We start from the raw sequence: 26,234 nt of genomic DNA, 5'->3' as shown, positions 1-26,234 counted from the left end.
TCCACTATACTATACTACTATACTTTACAAATAAAACACTGTGCTGTACTCTATGCTATGCTATACATATCCTAACATTTCCTATCTCTGAACCTTCTGTACACGAGGGTTGTCATATTGCACATAGTATTATTGCATTCATTAAGTGTCGCAGTTTGCAGGTTTGAAATGTTCACAGTTGTATTTCAGTATTGCACTTGATTACAATCTAGTAGCTGCCATCAAATTGTCTAGATTGTCCAGGGCCTAGAACCTAGGTCTTTGCTGTGTTTTTGCCACTCTATCTAAACTAGCCATTGAATATTTCCCCATGGTACGATTGCTTACTGTTATGGCCGGGACTCACGGCTCATAATCATACCTACAACACTTTATTGTGCACAACACACAGTTCGGTTCTTTATCCACCAGGTGGCGTACGAGGACCTGTTATGAAGCATTGTGTCTGAATCAGTTTTCTCTGTACTGCTCCTCGACAAGTGCTATTGTGATTCCATACCATATCTTGCAACACCAAAATGAAAGTGCAAATGATCATATGCCATTTCTGAACAAACACACTATTCATACTGATGAAAACCAGAGGAGCCAAATTAGCATGTTTATCGTCATTATGACTGATGAATACGCGTTCCTTCCGACCTCTGATCTATCACTAATGGCTGACATTTACCCCTCTGAACATAATTGCTCCCCTATGGAAGAAGTGCATTAATCATCATCATCGTACCTCTCTACCACACTCTTTTATTTCCACAGCAGCCTTCCAGGGATGGCAGCTTCCAAAAAACTAGCCTCGTTTCGTCTGCCGCCCCTGCCCACCATTGGGGAGGTGATCAAGCTGTATAATTTGCGTGCAGAGAAACAGCTGTCTCAGAACTTTCTGCTGGACATGAGACTCACAGGTGAGTCACTCAGCCTCTCTATCTGCAATGCACCAACACCTGGTAAGATGTATTGTGTGCAGTGAGGACACTGGTGTTTTTCTTTGTCCTTCTCCAATGCACAAGGCAGTGTGTCTGTATGTGACTGCAAAGCACACATGGGCTTGTTCACAAGCATCATCGAAGCTAAAGGCCACCTGTGCAATGGAGAAGACCACTTACTCCTGATAAGGGTTTGGTCTGTTATTGCATTTGTGACGGTATCAGCTCCACGCTGCTGATGCGATTATCAGTGACGCGGTGCAGATCTGATGCGCTGTCCTTGAACGAAGGTGACTGTTAGATATAGGCTTCCTAACTTCTCAGAGAAGCCGTAGACATACCACACAGCCAGGACCAACCTCCATAAGTCACTTACAGACGCGTGACTCATCTAATCTGAATTTATAAACACAATACATCAATTCCAGTGTCTCGTCGGTGAGCCGTATTGATCGGTGTGTTTATCGAACCGTCTGTGCAGATAAGATCGTGCGTCAGGCGGGCAACCTGAAGGACGCCCACGTGTGTGAGGTGGGTCCTGGCCCTGGAGGGTTGACCCGCTCCATCCTCAACGCTGGAGCCACAGACCTACTGGTGGTGGAGAAGGACACGCGCTTCATCTCCGGCTTAAAGGTACCGTAACCAGAGACCACCACCACCACCCCCACCTCAATATGTCTGCTAGACTCTGATCTGGGGGTGTACACTCCCTTTAATGACTTAAACGTTGTGAGTTGTGCATCCGTGCACTCCGAGGTTTAGAACCACATGAACCACTGGTTCTGTTCTTGTCCGTTCTGAGGATAAACACGACGTAGTGAAGATGTACTGGCCCCACTTTACCGGTGTTCTGGGTTGTCTCTGTCGAACCACAGAGTTGCCGGGAACTCATCTGGACACGTTAGTGTGTTTTGGAGGTTGAGTTTGTTCCCCTCGTAATCATGATGACATGACTGTCTCCCCAGCTCCTGTCTGAGGCCGCGCCTGGGAAGATGAGGATCGTCCACGGTGACATCCTGACGTACAGGATGGACCGAGGGTTCCCCTCAAAGATCACCAAGGCATGGGAGGACGGTGAGCGAGGTTTACGTTCTCGACTATGGGCCCGGGAAAATGACTTCCACTCATTATTGAGGCTGAAAGGTCATTTTGTGTGTGTGTGTGTATTGTGTGTATTCCTCCTCAGATCCGCCAGACCTGCATATTATTGGCAACCTTCCCTTCAACGTGTCCACCCCGCTCATCATCAAGTGGCTGGAGAACATCTCTAACAGAACCGGACCCTTCTCTTACGGCCGGACCCGTCTCACTCTCACCTTCCAGAAGGAGGTGGCCGAGGTTGGTGGATCAGCTCACTGGGGGATATTCACAGGGCTTCCCAGGAACAGCAGCTCTATTCGGGCTATTCTAAATGTCCAGATTTAATTACTATAAATGATGGCAATTATGCTGACCCTGCATAAGTTTGGTCCTGGCAGTGTGTTCTGTGTACCCCGGCCGGCACTAACACGCCTGATCCAACTGATCCCCCCGTGGTTAGTTTAGTCAGGTTACAGGTAGCACTAGCACTGGGTCGGAATGCAAGCCTGCACAACTGAGTCAGGCCTGACTAACTGTAACACATGTTAAATGTTAAATGTTACTTATAATCTTTTCCTGTATAATAACAAATGAAATGAAGTCTGAAGAGCACTGTCTGTATACTGTATAGGAGGCTATGTGTTGTGTCATGACTGGTCCCCCCCCCCCCCCCCCCCTTCTCAGAGGCTGACCGCCAGCACAGGCAGCAGACAGAGGAGCCGTCTGTCCGTCATGTCCCAGTACCTCTGTACGGTCAGGAACTGTTTCACTATCCCTGGACGGGCCTTCGTCCCTAAACCTGAGGTAGGAAGACTCCACGCTGGCTCTTATACACACACAGACATTCACACAATACGTCCGGGCGCACACACACACACACACACACACACACAAACACAAATGTACACACACACACACACACACACACACACACACACACACACACACCAGGGCCCCAGCAGGGCCTTCATCTCTACTTATCCTCTCCTCCTCTTCCTCCTCTTTTGGTCTGATACCAGATCTCTACCATTTAAATCCTCTGCTTTAGAAGTCTTTAGAAGACGTTCCCTACAACAAGGGTTCATTAGGACAGCGTTGAATCAATGTTGTCTCAGAAGTGCCTTCAGAGCTATGACACGTTGTTGTGGTAATGATGCCTTTTGGGTATTTGAGATGCAGTGCGATCACACAGTTCAGTAATGAGAGAGAGAGAGAGAGAGAGAGAGAGAGAGAGAGAGAGAGAGAGACAGTGACACAGTCCCAGCCCCTGTGTCACAGCTGGGAGGAATAGGCTGTACTGTAGGAATGCACATTTCGGTTTGTTTTGCTTTAGATGAACCAACCCACATGAACCAGTTATAACTGGCAAAACATTTCCAAAATGTTAAAGATGTAACCCACGAGAAATACAAAATGCATGGGCTGCTTAATAGTCATACTGGGTAGGGCCTCCCTTTGCACTCAAATCAGCCTCAATACTTCTTGGCATTGATTCCACAAGATGTTGGGAACATTCCTTTGAGATTCTGGTCAATGATAACATGATTGCATCACACAATTCCTACATTTTCATGGCCCTTTAAAGCTGTGATATTCCTGTTCTACCACATCTATTGGATTCAGATCCAGTGACTGCCATTGTGGCCATGAAGGGATGTACATGGTCATCAACAACACTGAAATAGGCTGTCACATTCAAGTGATGATTGATTGGTATTAACGGGCCCAAAGTGTGCTAAGAAAACATTTCCCACACTATGGGGTTTTGAGTATGTTTCAGATTTCTTTTTTTACTGTTTTTCACTGTTGCTAAATATGTTAAAAACTACGTAGAAATTAGATTATCTTTTATCAAACCCACGTTTTCCCTTACCACGAAAATAGTAAACAGCCAATTCCGCAAAATGAGTAATTTAATTTCAGAACTTGATTTAACAGTTAATCATTAACATCCCTAATGTGTTATGTAAGATCAGAATAGTCTTTGAGACACTAGGTTTTTTGGTTTTTGGTCGATGGTAGGGACGGTGACAATGTCATGATCTGTGGTCCCCTGCAGAAGGGAGTCTTTAGCAGCCCCCTGCTTAATGTTTAATCTGTTGTGTGTGTGTGTGTGTGTGTGTGTGTGTGTGTGTGTGTGTGTGTGTGTGTGTGTGTGTGTGTGTGTGTGTGTGTGTGTGTGGAGTAAGAAGGCAGAGACGAGAGGAGCAGTGGAGTGAATGAAACTAGGGCTGATGGTTCATTCTCTTGAAGAGAAGACATGGCTTCCAATGATTATTTCATCACCTTTTACGCTGTCTAGTGTGTGTTCTTGCATGTGTATTTGCATGTGTTCGAGTGTGCGTGTGTGTGTCTGTGTTTAAGTGTAGTAGTGTGTGTGTGTGTGTACCGGTATATGTGTATGTGTACATGACGTGTCTGTGTGTGTGTGTGTGCGTGCGTGTGCGCGCGCTCGCTCGCATCACATGAGTGTGTGCCTGTGTTTATGTACAGTACTGTGTCTGTGTGCATGCACGCATGTGGCTATGTTAATGGGTGTCTGAGCACATGGGTATCATGTGCTGTCTTTGGTTGGATTAATAGCATGAGCTGTCCTTAGGAGGGATAATGACGATGTACGAGGCTGTAGAACAGACTGCTGAGCTCCCTTGACTATTATACGTACAGTAATACCTCCACATTAACCTCAGCTCATGTAGTAGCCTATAATTCATAAGCTCGCTGTCATTGTTTTGTTGATTGCGTTCGGGGTACCACAGAAATAATGGTGCGGATGAGCAATGAATATGACTCTTGCTTTGTTTATGTGAAGGTATTATGGAAATTAAAGTTTGGATTAAAATATTTTCTGTTGCATAACTGTGAGGCATAGCGTGTCATAGAATGATATAGTCTAGTCTAGGTTTCACTGAAAGCATTCGTATTTGTTCCCATTTGATATAGCCTAGGCGTAGCCTGGTGTTGGATTCAAGGTACAAAATGTCCAATGCTATAGCTTTGTACATAGCCACTTAGCCAGAGAGTGCTTTTATCCATGTGGTTTAGTTCTACAGTGCCTCTTAAGTATAAATGAGCACATTCATGGGTGTCATATCTTCAGCTAGAAAGAGTCTACTTTGGCCTTGGCAAAGACGTGGGCATCAGTAGCCGGGGGATGGAGGGTGAGGCAACAGAAACTGTGATCTTGAAATGTTCTGTGACTCTTCTCTCTGTGTTCACATGGTCTCTGGAGGGGACTGGAACAGTGTGAGAGAGTTATTACACTGTACTCTGTGCCACATACATACCAAACACATGTTCTAGTTGTTGGTATTACCTTGATCTCTCTCTGTAGCTTTGGAGAGCTTGTGTTTCTGATGCATTAGGGGTTTGCTTAAATGTAATTGTTATTCTACGAATAGGGATTTGTTCAAATTGAATCGTGATTGTCTTCCTTAAGGAAATAAATAAATAAATCTCTGGCAGTTTCTAGCAAGTCTCAGTCATGTCTGAACCAAAGCTACCCAGGGATTTGTTTGTGTGTGTGTGTGTGTGTGTGTGTGTGTGTGTGTGTGTGTGTGTGTATGATGCGTAAAGATCCAGAAATAGGAACAGGTTAGCTAGGTTGATGTAGACGAGAGTACATCGCTTGTCAGTCAACAGCGGTGAGAACATCTGTCATGGGAAGCGTACGGCCTCACATGCCCCCCACACTGATCACCACATGTCACTATCTCCCCTTCCCACACTACATCAAACCCCATCAAAACAAAAGCAATTGCAACGCATATAGCAATTACCAGAGTAACATCCCCCTGACCCTATTTGTTAAAATGCATCAAATTGTTTCATCGAATGCTCTGATCAACAAACAACCACGGGGAACCTAATTATTCCATTGAGCCTTTCCCTAATGGCTTTTAAAAAAAAAGAAAAAAGAAGATACTTATTTTATTATTATTTTTGAGGCCTGTAAATGTCAACCTAAGGGAAAGGCATGTCCTACCCACTGACTGGTAATTAGATGTTCCATCCATTTTACCAATCCCATTTTACATCCGCAGCAGCTGCTCCCTCATAATGATGTGGGAGACGGTAGTCTCCTTGTCCTCTCCGTGGGTCTAATCTGCGCCCGGACTCTTCCCTCTCGCCCTTGCCCCTGGAACGCACCTTCCTCTGTCACATCTGGTCACTGCCACCGTCCTTGAAGGGTTCCGTCCACAGCGATTGTCTTCCTGGTTGCTGTATGCCCCCCGGCCCAGAGTGCCCTATGTCTGTCCTGTCACAGCTCCCCCCACCCCCTTACTAATTAGTCACCATGGCTTTGTTTGTTGTTTCATCCACAGGGAGACTATCTAAAATGGCCCCCTTACCGTGGATACTGTAGCTCATTCCTAAATTGTGTTGAAAGAAAAACAAAGCACATCTTAAACAGAGGTGCCGGAATGACTGCGCGATGCATGGCTATGGCTATGGGTATTAATATTCTGGTTAAAGGACCCATGTGACTGTGGCCAAAGAGGGATGTCAGACTAGACACTGTAGTTTGCTTTTCTGCGTCTACTTCTCAGCCAGACTGCTCTACCTAAAATGGAGGTGATTTGCATGAAGAAAGGCCACCCCACTCCACCCCACCCGCCTGCCTCCCTCCCTCCCTACCCACCTCCCTTCCTCTCTCTCTCTCCCCCTCCCTACCTGCCTCCCTAGCTTCTACAGGCTTCCAGGCAAAATGTGATTACAGTTACAATTACTGCCCCTGCCTGTCATTGGCGGGTCTATAAGTTGTCAATAGCTCCTTTGTCACACCCAGAGGGCTGCTTCTTCCCACAGCCCTCCTGGGACAGAACCCCAGGTCTCCAAGCTCCCCACACTGCCCCAAGCTCCCTGGGACAGAGGTGGGGGGGGGGGAGAATGCACATAACATAGTGGGGGTGGAGAGAAGGAGAGGAGGAGGAGGAGAAATGGGAGACAATGGTAGAATGAGAGGACCGTTGAGCGATGGAACGGGATGAGAACGAGCGGAGAGTGAAAGAGGTTGACCGAGATTCAGAGAGAATGGGGAAGGAGGATGGGAGGAATGTGACGAGAGGGAGGGATGGATGCTGGAGCTGCCAGCGTCCTCCACACTGGCGCAGAGAGGTATAAAAGAGCGCCCGGAGACAGATTCATGACAGAGATGGATCTGAAGGGAGAGTGAGGCGTACCTCCAGCAGATGGTTGTCTAGGGCCGTCATCATGCATCCTGAGGAACGGCTGCATCAGCGATCGCCCAGCAGCCTGCTCGTCTCCGAGGAGGAAGGCCCTGCAGATGTTAGCTCTGTACCCGGCCTCTTCCGAGGACCGCGGGCCAGATGAGCAGACTAGCACTGATCAAATTAAATCTGATAATGCGTAGTGATTATTGCATAGGGTTCCTCCCCTGTTACAGCTGATGTGTGTCAGATACAGTTACATTTGGATGAACAGATTTAGATGTTATTTTATGATTATTTTATATTGCACTTGAATTGTACATAGTGGTAGGGATAGTGGTGAATTCATGTTTTTAGTACCAACCCTAAATCTTTTTTTCAGTATCTCGAAAGGGAAGTGAACTCTCCTCTCAACAACGGTAGCCTGGAACGTCTATTGGCAGTGAGGCTGTGTGACTCTTTCGTCCACAGCTGACACATACAGTACTACAGGCACAAAATTCATCTAGGCCTTTTCCTACCTTGTAAACGGGGTCAACCATTGTACCAAGAGTATAGGAAAAAGTTATTTCAATGACTCTGTGCAGAGCGAATAAAAGCCCGAAGGCTTGATCTCAATACGTCATAGTCCCAAGGTAAAGAAACGCTAAAAATACTTCATCCTCATCCTCGCTTGAACAAAATGCAGAGGTTTGCAGTGTTGGCTTACCAACATCTTAGGAGATGTGTTGCTCCTCCTCCTCTGAAGCGGTGAGTCAACACTTTGTTTACGAATTCAGGTTCTGCTTAGCATCCCTGCCAAGAAGGCTGCAGGTATTCTGAAAACGTCTGTTTGCAGGAGTCGCTGGCAAGGTTCCAGGAAAATAAGGTCAGTCAGTTGCTGGTGGTTGATTCCACAGCGTACAGGGCTAAAAACACACTATGATTTTTATTATAAAGGGATCAGTCCATAAGCTCACAACTTGAAGGTGTTTTTTGAAGATTCCAATTTAAAAAGCTCGAGCACTATGGTTTTACGACTTAATTCTAGTCTTTAAACAACTTAAGTTGTGCAAATTATAGCACAGGATTTAGCAGCTCTCCTGTGATGAGCTTATTTTTCTCCTGTGATGATGGTTTTTTATTTTATTATAATGAAACACCAAATACAGCAAGCATGGACTACAAAAGAATACTATTATCCCTGTGTTGCAAATATGCACTAATACCAAAATTCTCTTTGGATTTATTGTTCTAATGCTAGTCTGTTCATGAAAAAGAGATTACTGTGCTGTGTTTTTGCAGTACAGGAACATTTCCTGCTGACTCCAGATATGCCATAACCAGCTGCTTGACTGTTGATTTATTATAACACCGTCTTTTGCAAGTATCAGGCTAAGCTAAATAGATCAATTTCTACTAACCACTGTGGCTATTAAAAATTCAGCCAAACTTCTTTAGCCTTTCTTTTTTTGTAACACATCTCCTCTTATGCCTAATCTGAACTATTAAAACCCTCCTTTGAACTGACGGAGTGTATTGTTGTCTTCTGAGCCTTCCTCTTTGTCATCCCCGCGGCCCATACTGCCTTCCTCAGCAGTTTACAACCCAGGCAAGGTCATAGCCATTACTCCACCCTGCCTCAGAGGTGCGCTGGGACGGGGGGACGGGGAGTCTTGAACAACGCAAGGTCGTTCTCCCCTTACTGTTGATGACCATATTATATCTCAAATATTAACTCTCATGAAGATTATGCTTGTCCAAAAACGGAAACCCCTCTCATTAAGTACAGTGAAATATCAAGAGAGATTCGCCCCTGTTTTTCAGCGACGCATTACAGAGGTTATTATTACAGTTATCGCTGATGGGTTTTTGATGACAGAGAGCCTGCTTCTGGGCCAAGACGGTATCCGTCATACTCTGTCTACTTTGGCGACATGATTCTACAGCGTAAAGGTCCAAAACGACATGCGTGTAGTGTTAAGCCTCATTACCATCTCATGTCTATGTATCACGCCCTTCTTCTTTGGTTGGACATCTCTTGTGGTGTCAAGCTTGGTTCAGTGAAAAGGGAGCAGGTGCAGAGTACACGGTGAGTCCGCTCTGTGCTTCTCGAGATGGGATAGGCAGAGCACCGTTAACCCCTCTGTCTGGAGTCTGCGCGATTCAAAGCCCTCCTCCCACATCTGAGCCAACATCCCTTGATCTGTCATGACGGCAACTCAGGGTGAAACCCTTTGAAGGAAATGTAGGTTAAACACACAGAGGAGCGGATCTTATTAGCGTTTACCCATGAGGGGAGCAGTTATTTGATCTGCACTCTGTTGTGTAACCAAGAGGAGAGAGAGAAGCCTTGAATAATCCATGTTTGTTTCAGGAAAGCCAGTGAACATTCCCGCTGGTTGCGTCGTCGTCTTGGCTGCAATCAGCTCTAATGAGACCCAAGATTCTCTAGTACTTTGACGAGGATAGTAACTATTTAAACAGTGTCCCGTGGATACTTGACATGTATATTCATTCAGTGGAATGAGCTGTATTATAAGGCACAGACTAGCACAGTTTAAGGCTTAGATAAGACACCAGTTCACCAGAAAAGCCTGAATTCAGACAACAGCTAGATAACCAGAATATGTGGTGTCTTAGCATTGGATTGTTCACTTCTGTCTGACGTGGCATTCCTCTTGTTCATATTATGCTGTTTTGAAGTTGCTTCGGCTGGTGATACTCAATGCCCCCAGAGGATGAGGCGGTACATTTGGCTGTGCTCTTCACTCATCAAGCTGACCTGCCTGCAGCAGCTGTTGCATTTCGTTCGAGTCTAATTGTATAAATACAGAAACCTAGCCTACACATGTTGTCATTATGTTCGTGCTCAGCATAAACTACACCAGACAATACACCCTTCTCTTCAGCATCAAACCTCATAGGCGTTGTTAGTATTTCATGCCACTTCTGTGTGCTCCTGCTCCCTTAATACAGTCGATATTCCATACTTTACATATCAATAAGAGATGACTGAGGTCTTCAGATGAAGGAAAGTGTTACCCACTTTGTTCGAGCCCATTTGCGAACAGTTATGTTTTATGAATACAGGTTTTTAGAGGGGATGAAACCTGCTGTGAGACGTTCTTCAGGGAGCCGTATATAACAGTACTCCTACAGATTATGATCACAGGAACAGCCTGCCTGTATGCCTGCCTGTATGCCTGCCTGCCTACGCTCAGCACACCCTGTGCCTTCCAAAAATCTGTTTTTGGCAGGAAGCTTAACGCCATCCCCAACTGTTCCTGCGTACACATACAATACATAGAAAAAGATCTCATGTAGGCATGTTGCTTCCACAAAATAGTTTTATTAGTAAAAAATATAGAACTACTTGCACAAGCACATTAATACAACAGTATTACCAGAACATTTCAACTGTTCATCGTTAATAACCATCTGGCAAACGAAGAAGTGCTAAAGCATCCACAAAAATAAGCTGCAATTATCCAAATGATAATTATTGTCTTGGTTCTGCGGGAGAGCAACTGTAACAGTTTAGACACTTAGGGCCTGCACTCTGTACCCTGGCCCATTAGAAGCGAATGAAATGGCTGTGCTGATGAACAAGCTGCACATCCACGTAGAGGGGGAAAACCCTTCAGCTCATGTTTGTCTACTAAATCGTATCGGACAAAAATTGGCTGTTTTCTTCTTTTCAGACTTCCAATTGCATTATGTACATTTGACCCGGGTCAGGGGACTTGCGGTGCTCAGCCACTTGAAATAAACTGCTGTCAAACAACGGAACATAGCGCATGTGTGGATGAGCAGTCTTCTTATAAAGAAGATACAGTTTCAACATGATATCTTATGTTTGAACGCAATGAGACATTTTCCAAAAAAGCTAAAAATAAAGCCGTGAAGAAACGTGACGTTCCACTCGAGCTCTAGATACATATGTGTACAGTAGTCTGCAGACTCTGAATGAATAACAAACCCTAAGAGAATATTTAAACCTTACTAAGAATCCAAAGATGAGCTCGACTCCCAATGAACAACTGTTTATTTCCCTGAAATGTGCTTTGGAATAGAGGGAATGATAATAATGTTGAAGGGGGGGGGGGGGAAACTAACTTGAAAGCTGAATCCTACTGTACACAGACGTGTTGAGTTTACTCAAGACTTAGTCTAGCAGAACAAATAATGAATTCATAAAACATGTTGCCAATGTATAATTAATTTACAAACAACATCATTAAAATATCAACAGAAAGAACTCCATACAGTATCAAACTTGTCATGAGTCGATTTGGCACATTCTCAAACACTTATTTGTGTCAGTATATGTATAGTTTATTCACGAGGAGGACACATTCTTGTCTTAGTTTATTGCATTGGTTATGTTGGCTGGGCAGTGTGTTATTGTACGGATGCCAGTCCTGTTGCTTAGCTAGGCTCTGTGTGCTGAACATGGTGCTAAGGTAGAAACCTGGCCCTTAAGGGCTCTGCCAGGGCACAGCAACGCCCACAGTGATGCCCACAGTGATGCCACCAGCGTGCCTTCAGCAGCCTGCAGGTGGCGAACTGAGCTTAGCCATCTGCTCTCCCCCAGGAAGCTGCATGTTTTCTGTGTGTGTGTGTGTGTGTGTGTGTGTGTTTGTGTGTGGGTGTATGTGTGTGTGTGTGCGGCTGTGTCTGTGTGCGTGTGTGTGTGGAGGGGGGGGGAGACAGATAGAACGTACCGCTCCATACATCACTGCCATCACTCACCAGAGCAGCCATTTCAGGCTGGAGACAACATACCTCCCGACTCCTTTGAGCCACATGGGAGACAGTGTTAAAGCGCAACAACACCCCTGACATATGATTCGGCAGGGGTGGTATGTATGTGTGTGTGTGTGTGTGTGTGTGCTGGCCAGCATGCTCTCAACATGCAACCGTCTTCCCTGTCAAAGGGAGAATCCACATGACACGAGGCAAAGAGAGGGGGAAGGAGAGAGAGACTGACGGGTAGGAAAGAGAGGGTCACGGCACAGAGAACTTGCAGAAACTTAAGCCGCGGGGTGCTGCTGCAGGTGTAAAACGTTAGCGTATGCGCTGCTGACGCACTTGGAATCCCAGTCACATATGGAGAATGACTCAAGCCTTTTTTAGACTCCTACCACCGACGCTGCGCTGCCACCCTCAGCCGCTCAGTCGACCGTGACTTAACTCGTTTAGTGCCGAGGGAGAATAAAGTCTCCTAATTTGTCATCATTGTAGAGTGCCACGGGTGACTTTATTCACCAAAAAACGCATACGTGATGACGAAGCTTCATTTTGTGTAGCCAATCAAAATATTGTTGCTAGGTAAACCCCGCACCCCACACAACACTCGGCACTCTCAGTGAGCGAGTTAAGAGCCCCTCTCTATGCCGTCAGGCAACGAACCAAAGATGAGCCCAACTTTTCTAATGTCCCTCTTTGTCCTCCTCCGTAACCCTTAATTGCATGTCAGACACACTGTAATATGGGACAACAAATAGAGAGCATTTCCCCAGCCTGGGTGTAACAGTGGGTTGGCGCCTGATGTCACTGGCTAATAAAAGGGATTAGCGAGGGCAGCGCAGCGTGTGTGGAGGCAGAAGGCTTATAGGGACATGGAGAGAGAAAGAGCTGCCCCCCCCCCACCCCACCTCTGCCAACCTCCAAAAGCATTGGCTGACACACACATGGACCCCCGGACAATAAAGATATTTGGGGGCAGGATTCTGTTTCCATGGCAGTGAAGAGGAGGAGGAGGCGGACAGCGCCGAGTGAAAAACACATTCACCCCCAGTGTGTCAGAGGGCGCAGTGTGTGTGTGTGTGTGTGTGTGTGTGTGTGTGTGTGTGTGTGTGTGTGTGTGTTTGTGTTTGTGTGGGAGTCTGTATTCATGTTTGTGTATCTGTGTGTGTGTGTCTGTCTGTGCCTGGCTATGTGTTTGTGGCTGTACATGCATGGAATGAGATAGAATGAGGAGGCAGAGAGAAGGCAGCAGCTTGTTTTGATTTGGAGGTAAATGGGAAAGCAACATGTCAGACAGTTCACTTTGCTGGAGGGGGGGGGGGAGAAGCTCTCTCTTTCTTTCTCTCTAGCTCTCTCGCTCTCTTCTCTCTCCCTCTATCACTACCTGCAGGGAAAGAGCCAGGGTCCTGTTTGTCTGCATGTCTGGTCCAGACCTCCAGCCCAGCACCCTTATTTACCCATCCTGACAGACCTCTTTGAACAGTTTCAGCGGGATAAATGTAGCTTTTTAGGCACAGGCATTGTTTTGCTTGCTACGGTTCAGTCTCTACCAGGCATTCCGCTGCATTATACACAGACAGGCTTCAGACAGCATGCTTATAGGCAAAAATATCAATCCGTCTATTGGCTACCAAAATATGACCATTTATTTCAATCAGTCCAACTAGCATTTCTAGGCGGATGGGTTTAAAAATTACAATGGCTTTGCTATGAAAGGGCATCTCCACCTCACTATTGCCTCTTTGAGACCTCATATTGCCGACTTGCCGAATGGGAGGTTACCAGACGATTGTTAGCAGCTAAAATGATTGCTTTTTCAATTCAAACCTTTGGCGAGCAAAATAAAACAAAAAAAACAAATGTATTCGAAAACGGCTAATCCATCCCCTCAGGAACTCTTTCAGCCATTTACTGATAATGATGACTATCTGCATTCTGGTTAGCGGCTCCCCTCTCCATTCTGCAGCACCTTCTCCGACAGCGCATTTCACATTCACTCTCCTCCTGTTCCGAGGCGCCGCTCGGGGAATACCTCCACTGCTTGTGCTTGCAGAACAGAAAGGAGAGAGAGAGAGAGAGAGAGAGAGATACGAGGGGGAAGAAAAAAAAAGATGCATCAAAGTCGTTGCTCTCCTCCCTCGTTTTTTTTCCTCCTCCTCCTCCTCCGTCTCGTAAGAGCCTGGCGTAAGCCGTGGCGGTCTATCCCCGGCTTGTCTCCCCCTCAGCTGCGGCGCGTGCAGCCAGGCAGTGCTAGCCGCTTACACATAGTCCTGCAGGCTGTAACCTGTCTTATTGTCCAGCGGGGACAGGGAGCAGTACTGGTGTTGGAGCTGGTCCTGTTGCTGCTGCTGCAGGAGCTGCTGCTGTTGCTGATGGAGCAGCAGTTTATCTGGGGGAGGCAGGAGGATCATGTCCGGGTGGCCGTGCCTCTTCCCCGAGCAGGACAGGCAGAAGATAGACCCCCCGACAAAGAGGAAGCCCGCCGACACGAAGGCCACGTACACGGCCCCCCCGGGCTCAAACTTATTGCTCTCGGGCACGTTGGAGTCCAGGAAGTTGGCGATGACCTCGTTGGTGAACCAGGAAGCCGGCACCAGGCACAGGAAGCCCGCACCGATGAAGCAACCGCCGCTGGCAATGGCAGCGTGCCTCTTGGAGCGCCGGCCGCCCCCCCAGCGGGTGCACTTGAGGCCAAGGGAGGCCAGGCAGAGGCCCATGGCGGCCAGCACGCAGCACAGCACCATGGTGGTGCGGGCAGTCTGCAGGTAGGCGGGCAGAGACAGCACCGAGTACTTGAGGGTGCAGCTGAACATGCCCGTGCTGTACCAGGTGCAGTCCATCCACAGCCCCTGCATCTGGGAGATGGCAGTGATGATGTTGGAGCCCACGTCGGCACTCACCTTCCAGTTAGGCAGCAGCGTGGCCACCGTGGCTCCCATGATGCCCAGCAGCGCCATGACGAAGGCAAAGATCTGCATCCCCGTGGACGCCATCCTGCTGTCCCTGTGACCGCTCCGCCTGGCAGCATTCACCCAGCCTCCGCCAGCCTCCACCCTTTGCCGCCTCGCTCCTCCTGTGAGAGAGCTGCAGCCGATCCTCAACTCCGACTCTACTGGACTGAGGAGGGAGACAGAAATGAGAAATTGAACGGAGCAGGTCTCTCCCTCTCCCTCCCCCGCCACTCACCCCACACAAGCACAGACTTTTCTAGCGATGAACAAAGGAGAGCGTGGAGCCGGAGCGATGCATGCGTTTTCTGAGCGCCTGCCTCTTCCCCTCGCCGGTGCCTCATGGAAGTGTTACTGGAGAAATGAGTTTCTGGCATTTGCAATGCTCAATATGTGGACTTAAAGCTGCAGTGTCCTCACCTCACTGACTAAGGTTACCCCCCTACCACAGTGACTTCAATGTAGAAGCACGTAACAAGGTAAATACATTCTAACAATTTAACACAATTTTTTACTCAATATATGTCGTATTTATAGCCAGAATGAAACTTTGAAATGACACTGTTCAATATTTTGTTTTCTTTTTGCCCTTTGAAAAACCTATTTAGAATAGCCAGCGTTGTTTTTCTCAGAATTCAAAATCATTTATTATTTTGTAACCCTTCTCAGTAAGTGAGAAAAAACACATTATAATTGTTGATAACAATGTATAGCAGGAGCAATTTGAACATCCTTACCTCCGCTGGTGCAGAGCTGGCTTGATATGACGCGTCAGGTCGTTCGCAGTGATTTCTGTAAACACACACATACAAAACACGGGCTGAGGGGGCGAGGATTTAGCCGTACGGATCCATTCATGTCATGTCATTTCCTTAGAAACAGCAGATCAGAGGACATCCCAGCCACCGCCGTGGACTACACATGGACCACACACACATGGTCGCTCCGTGCCTGTGAAGGGGGTCGCTGTCTTCCCTCTCAATGCTGTACAATAGACCCCCTACGTCACTCTGGCTCGGAGCTGATCAGTACAGAGACTGTAGGACCACAAGTTCATGACGGTAAAACGTGCTCTGTCTGTCCACTGTCGATTTTTTATTTTTTAATGACGCATAACACTGCCGTCTTCTTAATTGTATTCATGTGTTTTTCAATGTGCGATGCCTGAGATTAAATGGAGTAGTTGTCAAATGCCTTTGTCACTCATTGCGACGGCAGTTGATCCGTGCAGCTGATGCGGGAGATCCAGACGGACTACCATTTCACCTAATGACTTTTTCACGTCTGTATTTTGACGTGTCACTAACTTTTAACTGCATCAATGGTTCAAAATGATTATATTTACAGATTATATTTAGAGATTCTATTTGTGTTTACGCAATAGTAATTAACATAGAATTCATCTTCGCAGTTCATTACACTTTGTTTTTCATAAAAATAATAAAAAAAAGTTTAGTCAACAACACAAGCCAAGAGGCTGTTTCGCCATGTCTAGCTAGCCTAGCAGCTGTCATTTTCCACATTTACCTTTGATTGGGTTACTTACTTTTGCCTGCCAAGGTAGCTAGTCTTCAACAATGTTGATAAATAAATGTCAGTTTGCCCGGTAAATTAATAGATAGAGCAAGATAGCCTGCTAAGCTAAGTAGTGCGAATTGATATCTAACAAGTGAAGTGACCACTAAATAACGGACCACGTCGTGTTTCTGAAGGCCCGCGCTGCGCAGCTATGGAGGCGCGTTTATTCACTTATATATCTGGGGAATACAGTATTTTGTAGTATGTACCACATGTATATCATTCACTACCAAGGGAATAATTTGTGACCCTATAATGTGTAATAATAATGTGTAGGAGTAACTGTTAGGCCAATGTACTGTACATAGTAGCCTAATTGCTTTAGTTAAATGGTAATGATGAGCAGTAGGCCTACTACTACAAAAGTGGGATAAGGACTGTGCCATTCCACTTGTGTAATAACACATACTATTTACCCTACCTACAATGTAACAACATGTAAATACAGTGTTGTAACAGTAGTTACCACATAGGTTGTAGTCTATTAGAGGTATGTCGAACACAAGCTGTGGTTGTTGTGGCTTGTTTTGATGATGACAAGATGGCGTTCAGGTGTCTGGAAGTGTCTCTTCCTCTCTTGTTGCTGATGTGATGGTCCATCAAAGGGTCAGTAAACTGTGCACACCCCACCTTGCCAAAAGCGACCCTCCCTAGAGCGGGAGAATCATCAGCAAGCACTCCACGGGGAGGTGAAACTCACAGCTGCTACCCCCCTCTCATCATCTCTCCTCCACTCCCCTCTGCAGAGGACAGGGAGAAGGGGGAGGGAGTGGCAGAGCGGCCTTGATTCATGAATGACAAAGAGGGCAAAATGGAGAAAAAACACGGCGGGTTAATAGACTTGATAGACCTTGGAAAGGCAGATGTGTGTTGCCTTAATTTCGCTGCATCAGGCGGATCAAAAAACGGCTAGCCTCAGTAAATAATTTGGCTACTCCCCCCACTGGTAACGACCAAGTATGGAGTGATTGATCTGTCTTGTGATTGATCTGTTTGTTTAATTTGGTCCAGCAGAACACCTCCATTTGTCCCCATAGACATCCCCCCCAGACACCAATCTCCAAAGACGAGATCTGACCAACACCAACACAATGTTATCCATTATATCAAAGTATTACCTGCGTTGGTTGGTGGTGGTGCTGCTGACCTTCAGACTACATACTCAGGGCCCTTTTGGGATGCATCCGGATGAAACATTTCCAGTTTCTGCACATTCTAGCATCGTTGTTAGTACATTAGAGGACATCTAGTGTGTGTGTGTGTGTGTGTGTGTGTGTGTGTGTGTGTGTGTGTGTGTGTGCCTTGTCTATTACCGATGAGATCCTAAGTGCTGATGCTGGTGTTGTTCTGTGGGGAAATAAATAAAGAAATAGTAGGGAGCTGGTAGGAGTGGGGTGAGGAGGAGGGAACCACAGTTAACATGTACCCAGGGAGTGCAGATGTGTGATGCTGTGATGTGTGAAGACATGGCAGGCTATTATAAGCATGGTCCCCTTTTATTTTATCACCTCACAGCGGCGCTCTCGTCGGCACAGCTCCAAGGCAGGGCTAAACACAGATTGTCCTCGTCCTCTTCACCCAGATGAGGGGTTTTATTGTTCAATTTGCATATTCCTTCTTCGTCTGTGTAATTGCTTTTGTGCTCATAATTTTTTGGGGTGGTTATTCATAGTTATGGTCAGAGGTGTCATGTGAGAACGGTGATGTCGCTGTCAACACTTTTGTTCTGCTGTGTGGGCATGCCCAGATTCAACATGCAAAATATTTGTACACTGTTTAAAAGGGAAAACCAGTTGTGATGTGAAATTTGGCTTGATTTAAGGGCCCCCTCTGTTTTTTTGTTTGTTTCTTTTTTAAGATGCATTTCCCAGTGCACAACCGAGTTAGACATTTATGAGTGTTTTTTTTTTAAATATCATATAAAAACAACACAAACCAGTATCCCTGCGAACTGTTATGTTGCCTTGCCTTGGCTGCTTAGTGGAACGGCAAAGTTGCAGAGTGTTCCCTTTCCTTTGAGAAAACAACATCTCTGAGGACCTAAGATGGGCAGAGATCAGGCCCTGTTCCTTGGATGGCGTCTGTGCCCAGGGCAGTTCTAGGAGCGTGGGAAGCACCGGCCCCCTCCAGCAAGAGCAGTCCTATACTGTAGTCGCTTAGTGTGTGATGGCTGCAGACTACCCCCTCTCAGTGCCTGGCCTCTACTGCTGATGTAATGCAGGTTGTCTCTTGGAGGTATTGTTATGATTAATGCATCTCTCCTGTTTTCCCCCTTTGGTGGAATCGGAGTTCGTTCGTTCTTCTTTTTCTTTTACTTTCTGTATTCTCCCCAGCTGCGTATCCTGTGGTTGTTCAGGTGGTAGAGGCTACTGCCCCTGGGGCGCTGCCATCTCATCTTGGTTCCGCTCAGAGGGAGATGACAAATTACTGCTCACACCATTGGGTGAGGCTATGGCTGTGGAGGAAAACACGCAGACGGTGGAAATGGGCAAAGGGGCTTGGAGAGCTACAAGGCATCGCCAGTGTAATAGAGATCTAACTAGAGGGCTTTACGAAGGTCAAACAGGAAATGTATGGAATATGGGAATGTGGAAGTATTCATACATGGGTGGGTGGGTGGGTATTGTGCCGAATTGGGTCAAGGTCCATGAGTGGTTCACAGACCGGTGATTTGTCAGAAATAGGCGTAGGTCTGTTCTACCTCACTGAACATAGTGGAAAATTGACTTTGTTGAGATGGAAATCCGAGGTATTCCAAGTCGGGTTGATGCGATTATTTAGCATACTGTTAGGATATATATTTTTCTAAGGTTTTATTGTTCATTCTTCTAGCACCAACTGCTCAGCTATGATCTTAGCAGTTTTCCTGTTTTAATAGGCACGTTATCAGTATGGTACCCTACACATAATATGACCAATTATAAGGAATGAGGGAGTTACTGTCTGTCTGGGACTGTCTGTCTGTCTGGCCTTGAAGCCAGGTGTAGCAGGAAAACTCCTTTCTCAGCTCTCACGTCAAACACAAGACAACACTCAATTCATAGTTTTAGACCATAATCAAGGCCATCAGGTATTACATCATAGTGGCTAAAAAGGGAAGGACTCTGTGCTTTCTAAACGTATATAATATAATGTAAATCTGAAGAGACTACCTTCCTCCTGAGATTGCCTCAGGGTTGGGTCCAACTGCTGCAGCACTGTACTCTACGTGTCATTTTCAATAAATATACCACTTGTGCAAAAGAGAACATCTCTCCTCTTTCTTGGAGCAGTCAACAAAAAGAACCCGATCTGATTTTATTCTAACAATACAGTATGAGTATGTAAGAGGAAAAGCAGGTTCAAAGTCTCTGTAAATGTTTGAAGTCTGTGTTTAAAAAGAGCAGGACAAAATTAGCTGTAGAGAGCTGTGGAATTTTTAATTTAACAAGCTAATTTGCAGTACTGAATTCATCTAGAAATCATTAGGGGCTATGATTCGCTTTCTCTACCGCGCTCTTAAAAAGCATGTTCATAGCCTGTGAGAGAAACCTATTTACATCCAAATCACCCCACTCTTCATTCAAGTACTTTATGATCCTCCCTCCCACCTGTAAAGACAGGAGGATGAGAGTCAGAGCGAGGGAGAGATATTATGGTTGTCACAGTGGGTCAATAAGTCAAGTCTCGGGTTGCCGGTTCAGGCTCCCCAACCAGAAGCAAAGTATTCGAGAGGGTGCGTGCATGTTCAATGCACCAGAGTGGAGGGCTAAGCTACAGTGTGTGATTTAGGATGGAGGTTTCTTGCGTGTTAAGGTTATCAGAGGAGGATTAATGGCGGGAGCGGGGATATATTACAGCCAAGCACCTAGTGAAGCCATGTAGTGGAGTCGTTCATAAATCACACGGCAAAGTGACTCGGACAAGCCGATGGCCTGAAATGCTGCTGCCTGTATAGTCTGAATATCGACTTTCCCCTGCTCCTCTCCTAAATCATGAAGTGTGGAATATAAATGGCCTAATTACTCAGAGAGTTAAATTAAAGGCATTCTTTTCTATTACCTCTTGCCTAGCAGATGGTGGTGTGATCCCTGTGTGTTCTACTGATAAAGAAGCAAGCTGCACCCGGGTGAAACCCTCCCCCGTGTCCTAGCATCTTCAAGTGACAGGTGGAACCATTGATTTTCCTAATGTAAACCTGTTCCACCCAATTGATGCACCTGAGTCGATGTTTCGGGATGGTCATCAATGTTTTGGGATGGTCATTGTCCTGTCATAGCTACCTTTTTCAACCCCAGTAAATCAGAATGAACAGTAATACCTCATTCCTCCCTGCCCTGAAGAGCTGAACACAACAAAAACTGTATAATGATTATGAAGTGAGCCGAGGAGTTATGCTAGCGGGTAGCACTATAGGAGTTAGCTAGCAGCCCTCTAGTTAGCTATTGTAGCAACTCTATAGGAGTCACCTAGTATCACTGTAGTTAGTGACTGTAGCAACTCTATAGGAGTCACCTAGTATCACTAGTTAGTGACTGTAGCAACACTATAGGAGTCACCTAGTATCACTAGTTAGTGACTGTAGCAACACTATAGGAGTCACCTAGTATCACTGGTTAGTGACTGTAGCAACTCTATAGGAGTCACCTAGTATCACTGGTTAGGGACTGTAGCAACTCTATAGGAGTTAGCTAGCATCAGCACTCTAATTGTCCACAAACAGGCTCCACCAGGTGTCCAGAGCCACTGCGGCATCAGCAGCGCTACACAGGGGAGCTGTAGATCAGATGAGATAGCACGCCGGTTTACATGCCCAGCCAAAGTGCTGCCGTACACACATACATACATACAGACACACACACACACACACACACACACACACTTACACACGGCAGGGAGTGAATCTAAACAGGCTCATTATAAAGCCTCTGCGTCCTTGGACCATTTTAGTTTTCCTCCCCCAATTATCCCGCCCAGCCCCTAGCCCAGAAAAACAAAGGGAGCGATAAGGAGGGGGTGAGTCACAATACAAGGTATGGAAGGTATAGAAGGTATAGAAGGCACAAGGTGCTTGGAGGAGTTCCTCAGGGCAAGTTGCCTCAGGGCAAGTTGCCTCAGCAGGAGTGACGTTTCACACCTGTGTGTGTGTGTGTGTGTGTGTGTGTGTGTGTGTGTGTGTGTGTGTGTGTGTGTGTGTGTGTATGTGTGTGGATAGATATTAAAACATAAAAAAAAACACAGGCTATATCTTCTACCTCACACCGTATCCTCTGTATTGTATCCCAGTCCACATACCTTAATGTGTTGTTGTTGTCTGTGTGTCCAATCTGCGTCCTCTGGCTCAGTGGTGGTGTTCCTCCCAGACGGATGCTCTCCTCTGGTCAGAGAAGAGAGTCCTCAGCTGCCTCTGCCTCTAGTAATACAGTATCATTCAGCCCGTCCGTCAGTCAGTGCACTCACACCAGGGAAATAAGGTTATTACCAGGTGAAGGCAGGCAGACAGGCAGCGATCCGCTCTGTTGCCCGAGTGTCTTGCCGTACTATTGGTCCATCGCTCTCCGTCCTGCTCTGACTGGCTGTTTCTGCAGGTTTGGTTCCTGAGCAGGAAGTTGTGGTGGAGGGGGCTCTGTTTGAGACCCCTCTGTAAGCAACCAGGGAAGAGAGAGAGAGAGAGAGAGAGAGAGAGAGAGAGAGAGAGAGAGAGAGAGAGAGAGAGAGAGAGAGAGAGAGAGAGAGAGAGAGAGAGAGAGAGAGAGAGAGAGAGAGAGAGAGAGAGAGAGAGAGAGAGAGAGAAGGAGCTCCTTTGCTTGACTATAAGCAAATACTGTACATCCACATCCAAAGAGTGACAAGAGAGTTATCTTTTAGTGTTCTTTTGGTCTCTGAGCACAATCCCCTGATTTCCCTCAGAGGGAGGGAGGGAGAGAGAGGGAGAGTGGACGGACCCCTGGCTGAGCAAACAAGTGAGATAAAGAGAGGGAGCGAGCGAGTGAGCAAGACAGAGAGAGAGAGAGAGAGAGAGAGAGAGAGAGAGAGAGAGAGAGAGAGAGAGAGAGAGATCTGAGGAGGACTTGGCTCTGCTGAGTCTGGCTTGATTACTTCAACAGTTTGTCATATCGGCTTAGCGCTGACGGTGGGGAGCAACAGCCAGACAGCAACCAACACCACCAGCCCTCCTGCCCCCACTCCCCCATCGAAGTTGGGCCAGTCCTGCCTTCTGTACCACCTCCGGACTCCTCCATTCTAGCATCGCATAGTTAGCGGTGTGTCAAAAGCTACCAACGCACCACTGGTCTGGACTTCCCTAACAGAAACAGTCGGTTGAGGAGGGAGACTAAGAGAAGTGCTTTTGGATGCGTCACCTCGTGTCTTGTCAGACTGGGTGTGGCGCAGGGCGATGGACAGCGTGACAGGAAGAGAGGTCGGTTGGTTTCTATGGTCCATCGCACAGGTGTTACTGTGGCAACCGGAACCGGCTTGCCAATCACACGCTGAGTCACCTTTTCCTTTTCTTTTTTTTTCCTCCTCCGTGCCAGTCTCTCTCTCCCCCTCCCCCTACTCTCTCTCCTCCCTCTCATTTCTATCTCCCATTAGTAAATCCCTGTAAATCTGATGCTCAGATCTGTGTTAACCCTCTGTTGCTTGTGTGTGTGTGTGTGTGTGTGTGTGTGTGTGTGTGTGTGTGTGTGTGTGTACAATAGGTGGATGTAGGGGTGGTGCACTTTACCCCCCTGGTTCAGCCCCAGATCCAGCAGCCCTTCAAGCTGGTGGAGAAACTAGTCCGGAACGTCTTCCAATTCCGGAGGAAGTACTGCCTCAAAGGAATTGAGTAAGCATTATTTCTCTCTCTCCGCCTGCTCTCCCTCTCTCTCTTTCTCTCTCTCTCCCTCCGCCTGCTACATCCACACAGCCCCCACTCTCACTCCTCTTCTTCCTCTCTCATCACACCCCTTCCTCCTTCTCTCCTCTCTGTCTTTTTCCTCTGTGCCCCTCCTCCTATACTTCTCTCTCTACTCTGCACTTTCCAAAGTTGTATATCTCCTCCATCTCCCCGTCCGCCTCTCTCTTTGTAACAGGCCTTGTTCAACTCTCAGTACAGTACAGTCTTGACCGGCTCTATTCAAAGTCCCTCACGGCTACGCACAGACACACACACACAGAGATGCATGCTGTGCAGACACACACGCGAGCGCGCTGTACACACACCCCCTCTCATCGTCCCCATGTGCGTTAGGAGTGTACGTAGGCCCGGGTAACAAAGGGAAAAGAAGCCGTACAAAGAGAGAGCAGCAATTATGAGTCATGGAGGCAGTAGAACTTATGTAAGTGCGCCAGGGCGGCTTTGGCAGCGGCATTAACAGCTTGTGGAGGAGCTCCACCGTGGCCAGGAGGACATCTGTACTGAGGATGTGGGTGCCGCGCTGCTGTCAGAGCCGCGCTGTTTGCTAACACACTGCACTGTAAACTCTCCATACTCTCCTCATAATCCTTTACCTCCTGCTAATATATCAGGAAATAACTCAACATCTAGTCCTTTGATTTAGGAGTAGACAAATCTGTGTTTTTCTTTTGTTTTATCGTCACATATCAATACACTCACATTTGTCTGTAGGGCACTATGTTCAATTATGCAACTGGTTTTGTTTTATGGGAGTATGGAAATTGGGTGGCTTTCAGTGGCTAAAGGCTTTTGGGAATCCTGCCAAATCCTGTCAGTCTGGCCCTAATGTACTCCTATTACTACATGTACCAACGAGTAGCCATCATTTAACGGAAGCAATCAAGAGTATTGAGAGAAACGTCTTCATTTCTGTGTTCTTTTACCCAGGATGCTGTTCCCGGAGGTCCATCGCCTGGAGCTGGCGGAGGTGATGATGCGAGAGGCGGACGTGGACCCCACCCTCCGCCCCACCCAGCTCAGCATCTCCCAGTTCAGGGCGCTGTCGGACTCCTACGCCCGACTCTGCTCAGAGGACCAGGACCTCTTCACCTACGAGTTTAGAGAGGAGCTGAGGCTCAAACGCCTCGGCAGGAAAATGGCCACAGCGGACACACAGAGCCCGCAGCTGCCCCAGTGACAAAGAGGAGCCCTCGCATGAAATAAAGCGGCAAAGAAGCGCTAATGGTCTCTCATAGTGCAGAGAGACAACGAAGTGCTCTTAGCGCTGACATTTCCACCTGGCACACGCATGCATTTTTAAAGCCGTTTCTTTTAGCTCCTGGAGGCGCTAGGTGAGTTACAGGGAAATCCTTGGGTTTGAGATGAGAGGAAACAAGAGAAGAGAGTAACAATGGCCTTGGCTGGGTTCAGGATGAACTGTCCTGGGCCTTGTTCCAATTCTGGACCACCTAGAAGACACTCCAGTTGTTGATAAGAAAGAATTGTGTGCGTACAATGACCAGTAAGAGCCTTTTATAGTGTGGAGCTGGGTTTCCGTTAACCGGGAATTACCGGTCTTTGTCCGGTAAATTTGGTTGAAGTCCGACATATTGAAAAGTCGTCGGACATATTGTCCGGTGAAAATAATTCCCTTTGAATACAATTCGCTAAAGTTCACATTCTGATTCCTTCTATTTTAAAAAAGACGAATATATAGGCTATGTATTTCTTTTATTATGATATGATTTGACACCGGCATGATGATGACTCCTAATGTGTAGGCTGGCCTACGCGAAACAGCGCACAGGTGCCACATGGGATTGATGCCAGATGGGATTACAGCTTAACCAGTCTATTACCGCTTAAACACAGTAGCCCATTCGGCGGTAACCCATGCCTATCTGGCAACCCTGCCAATCCGTCCACCATAGTAATACGGTTTCTTGATTTCCCATATATGGGTGCGTTCGTAAACACGCTCTGGAAATCCGATCAGCACTCGCGGAACGCCTCTCGTCCAATCGAACGACTCGGTCGCTCTGTGACATCGAAGCCAGCGTGCGCTCCGGCGCTCTCAGAGCGTGTTTACGAACGCACCCCTAGAAGTTTCTAGCCAGCTAGCTGAAGCTGCTACACACACTAGAGCCATGGCGACCGAACGGCAAGTTAAACAACATACTATAAAAGTGACATTGTTTTACTCATTACTCATACATTTGTTGTCATTCAGTTATACAGTTGTGTTCTTCCCATTGTCATACTCCCGAGCTAAACGAAATGCCTTCCCAACCAGCGAGACTTATAGAAATGACGTTGTTTTATTGATTTAAAAAAAAAGGGTAAAACTGGAAAGAGAAAATAGAAAACTCACATTAATCCCAAACAATTTAACAAACTTCAGTTAACGTAATGTGGAGTCCGTTCATTGATCGATGCTGTCTGTTCAGTTCCCAGTGAGGCGCCCGTTCAGCGCTGGACCCGTTCAGCGCTGGATTTGACGCATGGCATAGCGCGCATCCGTCAAATCATGTTATATTATTATATATTATATAGCTCGCATCTAATCGTATCGGATGAGAAATAGACATTAAATGGCATATATAGGCCGCTACACAACAGTAATCACCGCGACAAACAGCTATATTAGATTTGGAGAAAAAAATAATATGATTTTGCAAAAAAAAATAATAATTATATTTTAATATGATGACCGGAATATATCACGTTTGTCCGGTAAATCGAATTCTTCCCGGACACGATGTCCGACGGCAAATTTTTCTAACGGAAACCCTGGTGTGGAGATCGGCTTGTCATACCTGCTCTGTGCTCTCCCTCACGCTCTGTTTCCTACGTCTCTCCTGGAACATCTTATCCTCTGGGGAGTTAAGAAGGAGACCAAAAGCATTTTCGGGACGTTTTAAGGGAATGGGAACACGTTGGT

General features: G+C 46.7%; 2 protein-coding genes across 2 annotated transcripts; one reads left to right on the top strand and one right to left on the bottom strand.

Moving 5' to 3' along the window:
• Positions 1–772: 772 nt before the first annotated feature.
• On the top strand, positions 773–24,491 carry tfb1m (transcription factor B1, mitochondrial; the record flags this gene model as incomplete). Its single annotated transcript, XM_080523202.1, has 7 exons — positions 773–905; positions 1,408–1,559; positions 1,892–2,000; positions 2,113–2,264; positions 2,691–2,810; positions 23,115–23,242; positions 24,242–24,491. 7 exons carry the CDS (start codon positions 773–775, stop codon positions 24,489–24,491), a joined length of 1,044 nt encoding a protein of 347 aa, XP_080379328.1.
• On the bottom strand, positions 14,167–14,901 carry LOC308172913 (claudin-20; the record flags this gene model as incomplete). The annotated part of the gene is made up of 1 exon (XM_080547880.1): positions 14,167–14,901. One exon carries the CDS (start codon positions 14,899–14,901, stop codon positions 14,167–14,169), a length of 735 nt encoding a protein of 244 aa, XP_080404006.1.
• Positions 24,492–26,234: the final 1,743 nt, after the last annotated feature.

Source organism: Nansenia antarctica (assembly GCF_963989245.1).
Source record: "Nansenia antarctica genome assembly, chromosome: 1".
Lineage (NCBI taxonomy): Eukaryota > Metazoa > Chordata > Actinopteri > Argentiniformes > Microstomatidae > Nansenia > Nansenia antarctica.
Note: the sequence above shows the minus strand (reverse complement) of the source record. Positions and strands in the feature narration are given on the sequence as shown.